This window comes from Mandrillus leucophaeus, unplaced genomic scaffold, assembly GCF_000951045.1.
Source record: "Mandrillus leucophaeus isolate KB7577 unplaced genomic scaffold, Mleu.le_1.0 Scaffold18, whole genome shotgun sequence".
Taxonomy (NCBI): Eukaryota; Metazoa; Chordata; class Mammalia; order Primates; family Cercopithecidae; genus Mandrillus; species Mandrillus leucophaeus.
The window spans coordinates 4,883,510-4,889,976 of NW_012101809.1; the positions used below are offsets into that span (position 1 = coordinate 4,883,510).

The window sequence follows — 6,467 nt, forward strand, 5'->3', positions numbered from 1 at the left end:
TCACCGTGTTAGCCAGGATGGTCTCGATCTCCTGACCTCATGATCCGCCCACCTCAGCCTCCCAAAGTGCTGGGATTACAGGCATGAGCCACCGCGCCCAGCCTAATACATCTCTTTGTCCTCTGTATTTCTTGTAAATTAATAATTAAATCTAGAAGCATAATCACCTTCCTATATGTTTTGGCAAGAACCCTTCAAGGTGGTATTGCTATCATGTTTTTTCATGTGTGAGAATCACAGCTATATATTCTGGGTTGCACATGTGTTTTTGAGGAAGCAGTAGACTAATACTTTATCTCTTCTTTTTTTTTTAAGACAGTCTTACTCTGTCACCTAGGCTAGAGTGCAGTGACACAATCACAGCTCACTGCAGCCTCAATCTCCTAGGTTCACGTGATCCTGCCACCTTAGCTTCCTGAGTAGCTGGAACTATAGGCCCATGCCATCATGCAGAGCTAACGTTTTTATTTTTTATAGAGACAGGGTATTCCTATGTTGCCCAGATTGGTCTCGAACTCCTGGCTCCAAGCAATCTTCCTACACTGGCCTCCCAAAGTACTGGGATTACAGATGTGAGCCAACGAACCTGGCCTAATATTTCAATTCATTCTCTAGTTCTTTCTTCATAAGGTTTTAAAATTCTGTTGGACTGACTACTGCAAGTTATTAGACAGACATCTTCAGGGAACACTGGTAGCATATATCCCTGTGCTTAAACCATACAAAAACCTATCTGCCACTATCCCACCCACCACATGGCTACGAGAATTTCCTAAAGCTAAACACCACCAGTTTGATGTTTTGCAACTTAGAAGAGGTTCAATGCTATCAAAAATCACGGGGATTTATGTTCGGATGTAGTGGCTCACACCTGTAATCCCAGCACTTTGGGAGGCACAGGTGGGTGGGTCACCAGAGGTCAGGAGTTTGAGAATAGCCTGGCCAACATGGTGAAACACCGTCTCTACTAAAAATACAAAATTAGCCAGGTGTGGTGGTTCATGCCTATAATCCCAGCTACTCAGGAGGCTGAGGCTGGGTTCAAGAATCGCTTGAACCCAGAAGGCGGAAGTTGCAGTGAGCCGAGATTGCGCCACTGCACTCCAGCCTGGGCGACAGAGGAAGACTCCATATTAAAAAAAAAAAAAAAAAAAAATTGTGGGGACTTAAAACTGCATTCCCTCTATCACATCAGTCTCTGAGACACATGTATAATATGCTTCATCCAGAGAATTACCTATCAATTCCTATGCTTTAATTCATGTCTCTGAGCTAGTGTGTTCATAAAACAGTACAGTATATCCAACTAGGTATAATTCACCTAATTTTCAGTACAGGCTCGACAAAGTCACTGAAAATCTGAACAGATCAAAGTCACCTATTCCTTGTATTTTTACCTCCCAAGTAACTATAAGGTCTGATTTACCCCCTTTTTTAAAAGTTACCTTTTCCTGATGACTCGCATTATAGTAGTAACACTGTATACAATGGTACCTGTGATTTTGGAATCTTTAAATCAACTCTGAACTTAAATATGTTACAAAGGAGTTCATTCTTACCTCTAAAACTTCAGTGAATAATTGAAGTAACAAGTAGGGCAAGATAACTTGAGCAAAAAATGTGACATGCAAGTAAAATTTTAAGCTCACATTTAACTCAAAATGCCAACTATGCAAAAAATGTTTTGAGACATTTTTTATCACTAAATTAACATAGCATTTGGATTTAGTTTTAAAAAGTATTCACTTAATTTTCCTTAGACTACTGTTCTGAATGAACAAATTCCTACTTAATAACTTTTATTCATAAATCTATAAAATATTATTAAATGTACTTCATATTTAAATAACTTTATACAATCTCCATTTGGTTGCTAATGTGACTCGAATTTGTGTGCTACAGAGTCCTCTTGTGAAATGAATGAAAAAAAAAAGTAAAATACCTTAAAATGTCCCGTGCCTTCATTAGCACTGAAAAATGAGAGCAAAATTAATCAATATTTAATACTTTAAGCTATATGTTTAATCATAAAACAACATATATATTCGAGAAACATCAATTCATTGTAATTCTAAAACACGGTCACCTGAAGTTTTATGAAATAAACAAATGTAATTGTCATTTCTGCCACCTAGTGGTTAAGGCAAAGGCAATTTTATGCAGTATTTTACACTACTTTCTATACTTAATTTTAGAAGTTAAAAGTATATTCTTTGTTATTTGATGGAAAATATGAGAATTTACTTATTTCTTCCAGCTTTATTAGGGGATAATAGACAAATTAAAATTGTGTATATCTATAGGTTTTAAGATGCATATATACCGTAAACTAATAAAATCAAGCAAATTAATATATTCATCAGCTCACATCCTGTTTTACTGTAGTGAGAACATTTAGGATCTACTCATCAATTTTCAAGTATATAATACATTATTAACTGTAGTCGTCATGATGTACAATAGATCTCCAGGAAAAAGTATATTCTTAAATATTAGATTCCCCCTCATCCTGCATTTAGCATCCTAACATTTTACAGCTTAAAGTCTGATTTCATGTTTGTTTTTCTTTTAATCATAATTAATGTGATTTTTCTTTCTATAGTAATGTTTACAATATAAAATTTCTTACAAGAAGGCTGCTCTGCTTCCTATTGCTTTTCTTGCAGAATAATTACCTGGACATAATTTTACTGTTTCCTTTTCACCTAGAAGCCTACAGATTTCTTGGTTAAATCAATTACTTTTAAGCCATGAGGGAGACAAGGGGATCTAACTTTTTGTTGAGAAAGTACTATGTGCCAGGCATTGAATTAGGTATTCATATATTGTGCATGTTTTTCATTTAGTTCTCACAATAGCCCTGCTAATCAGGTATTAGTACCCCTTTCTACAGACAAAAAAAAATTAAGCTCACAGAGGTCCTAACTTGCTTTGGGTCACACAGAGCTGGTAGGTAATAAAACTGAAATTCAAACTCAGGTGTGCCTAACATCAAAGCCAATATTCTTTCTTCCTTATGTTGTGAAGATTAGACAAGTTCACAATTGCATCATTTCCAAAGTATTCTTTTTCTTTCTTTTTTTTTTTTTTTTTTTTAAGACATAGGGTCTTGCTCTATCACCCAGGCAGGAGTGTAGTGGCTCACTGCAGCTTCAACGTTCTGAGCTTAAGTAAACTTCTTGCCTTAGCCGACCTGAGTAGCTGGGAGTACAGATATGTGCCACCATGCATGGCTAATTAAAAAAAAAAAAAAAATTAAGAGATAGGGTCTCACTATGTTGGCCAGGCTGGTCTCAAAACTCCTGGCCTCAAGCCATCCTCCTGCCTTAGCCTCCCTGTGTACTGGAATTACAGGTGTGACCCACCACACCCAGACTCCAAAGCACTCCAGCCCGGGCAACAGAGCAAGACTCCGTCTCCAAAAAAAAAAAATTTAAAAAATAAATAGAAAAAAGTGAGAGATACAGAAATATATAATTTATATATTACAAATAAACCTATAAATGATTTATTTTATATATTGTACCAATATATAAATGTAAACTGTAAATCCGTAAATATACATATAAATATAAAATATACACATAAATAGAATGCTAAATTATCTTAGAGTTATAAAATAAAACATCCCATTCATTATAAGAATTATCTCTGTAGAATACACAGTACATGGGCATCAGCCTCTGCCTGAATATCAAAAGACAGCTTAACTGACAAGTCAGCAATTTCATTTGTGGGTGACTTTGTTAGAAATTGCTTGCTTGCGGCCGGATGCGGTGGGTCACGCCTGTAATTGCAGCACTCTGGGAGGCCGAGGTAGGTGGATCACATGAGCTCAGGAGTTTGAGACCTGCCTGGCCAACATAGTAAACCTCCGTCTCCACTAAAAATACAAAAATTAGCCAGGCATGTTGGCACATGCCTATAATCCTAGCTACTCGAGGGGCTGACGCAGGAGAATCACCTGAACCTGGGAGGCGGAGGTTGCAGTGAGCCGAGGTCGTGCCACTGCACTCCAGCCTGGATGACAGAGCCAGACTCCATCTCAAAAACACACAAAAAATTACTTGCTTCCACTTAATCAAATAGCTTCACCCAGTAACATATACCTAGTAGTCATAGTTTTGTTTTCTGATATTGTGAATCAGACCAATTTTTCTTTTACTTGGTAGCCCTTTAAAGATTTTAAACTAATTTGAGGGACTCACCATTGCTTTATTTCCAAATGAAATATTTTTGTTCCTTCTGCTACCACATAGGACACATTTTCAAACTTTTACCATTCTGGTTATACCTGTTTACCAATATATCTCTTAAAATATGGTATCTAGAGCTGAACACAATACTCAATACTAAGGCAGTATAGAGTGGCATACTACTCTCAGGTTTACTAAACATCACTGAGCTTAAAATGGCATTAAATTTTTGCTGTATCACACATCTCATAAAACCCCATTTTCTTTGGTATGCAGGTGTGTATGTATTATAGCACCATGGACCACTTAACTTTTATTTTTGAATGACCCTGCATTATTTTAGTAGTCATATTGATAATAATTTAGACTTAAGAATATCATATGTTGATTCTTACAACAGTCCTTTGAGTTGCTATTGTAACCTCCAGTTTAGAAATACAGAAACTGATGATCAGTTCAGAGAAGTCACATCCCAAGGGTTACCTACCCTGAGTTAGTCTTCAAAATCTATACTTTTTTGACATACCATGAGGTCTGTCTTGGGTTATTTCTTTTTATAATCTACACATAGAAACTATAGAACAAAAAGGATAAGAGACTATCTTAAGATCATAAAGCCGGGCACAGTGGCTCACGCCTGTAATCCCAGCACTTTGGGATGCCGAGGTGGGTGGATAACCTGAGGTCAGGAGTTTGAGACCAGCCTGACCAACAAGGAGAAACCGCATCGCTACTAAAAATACAAAATTAGCTGAGCGTGGTAGTGCATGCCTGTAATCCCAGTTACCCGGGAGGCTGAGGCAGGAGAATTGCTTGAACCCAGGAGGCAGAGGTTGCAGTGAACCGAGATCATGCCACTGCACTCCCGCCTTGACAACAAGGGCAAAACTCTGTCTCAAAAAAAAAAACAAACAAACGGTCAGGTGCAGTGGCTCACACCAGTAATCCCAGTACTTTGGAAGGCCAAGGCAGGTGGATCATGAGGTCAAGAGATGGAGACCATCCTGACTAACATGGTGAAACCCCGTCTCTACCAAAAATACAAAAACATTAGCCGGGCGTGGTGGCAGGCGCCTGTAGTACCAACTACTCTGGAAGCTGAGGCAGGAGAATGGCATGAACCCGGGAGGCGGAGCTTGCAGTGAGCCGAGATCATGCCTCCAGCCTGGGCAAGACAGCGAGACTCCATCTCAAAAAAAGAAAAAAAAGACCATAAAACATGCATACTCTGTTGGGCGCAGTGGTTCACGCCTGTAATCCCAATACTTTGGGAGACCGAGGTGGGTAAATCACCTGAGGTCAGGAGTTCGAGACCAGCCTGGCCAACATGATGAAACTCCATCTCTACTAAAAATATAAAAACTTAACCAGGCATGGTGGCATGCACCTGTAATCTCAGCTACTCGGGAGGCTAAGGCAGGAGAATCGCTTAAACCCCAGAGGCAGAGGTTGCAGTGAGCCGAGATCGCACCACTGCACTCCAGCCTGGGCAAAAAGAGTGAAACTCCGTCTCAAAAAAAAAAAAAAAAAATGCACACCCAATTTAGGGGAGAAATCTAATTTCATATTCCAGTAACTGAAAAATTAGTGCAGAGGCTGAACCCACCTCAATGTTTTTCCTCCTCCAAGTCAAGCAGAGTCAAGCACTGAACCAAATTTGCCTTTGTGCTTCCATCAGACTAAAACTCCCCTTGTCCTGCCATGAAAACAGTTTCCTACGGGTTACCCCCAATAGCCTAACTTTTGTGGTAACATAAATGCTTTTCCATGTAATAAAAAGTTAGGGTGAAGTGCAGTGGCTCACGCCTGTAATCCCATCACTTTGGGAGGCCTAGGTGGGTAGACTGCTTGAGCCAGGAGTTCAAGACCAGCTTGGGCAACATGGTAAAATATTAGCTGGGCATGATGGTGTGTGCCTATAGTCCAAGCTGCTCAGGAGGCTGAAACGAGAGGACTGCTTGAGTGTAGGAGGCAGAGGCTGCAGCAACCCAAGATCGCGCTACTTCAATCCAGCCTGGGCAGCAGAGAAAGACCCTGTCTCAAGGAAGAAAAAAAAAAGATAAAGGACCATATTATGAGGTATACTGAATACCCATCATAATCAACAATTTCTGAGATTCAGTTTTTATTTACACAGCAGGACCTTAATATATACCTTATGAGGCCGGGTGCAGTGGCTCACGCCTGTAATCCCAGCACCTTGGGAGGCCGAGGCAGGCGGATCACGAGGTCAGGAGTTCGAGACCAGCCTGGCCAACATGGTGAAACCCC

General features: G+C 39.6%; 1 protein-coding gene across 1 annotated transcript in view; it reads right to left on the reverse strand.

Moving 5' to 3' along the window:
• Positions 1 to 6,467, reverse strand: part of PCGF6 (polycomb group ring finger 6) — an 81,389-nt gene that overhangs the window by 42,239 nt on the left and 32,683 nt on the right. Inside the window, exon 8 of the mRNA XM_011977535.1 lies at positions 1,943 to 1,970. Within this exon, the coding sequence (XP_011832925.1) occupies positions 1,943 to 1,970 (28 nt within the window). The remainder of the gene's footprint in view (positions 1 to 1,942; positions 1,971 to 6,467) is intronic.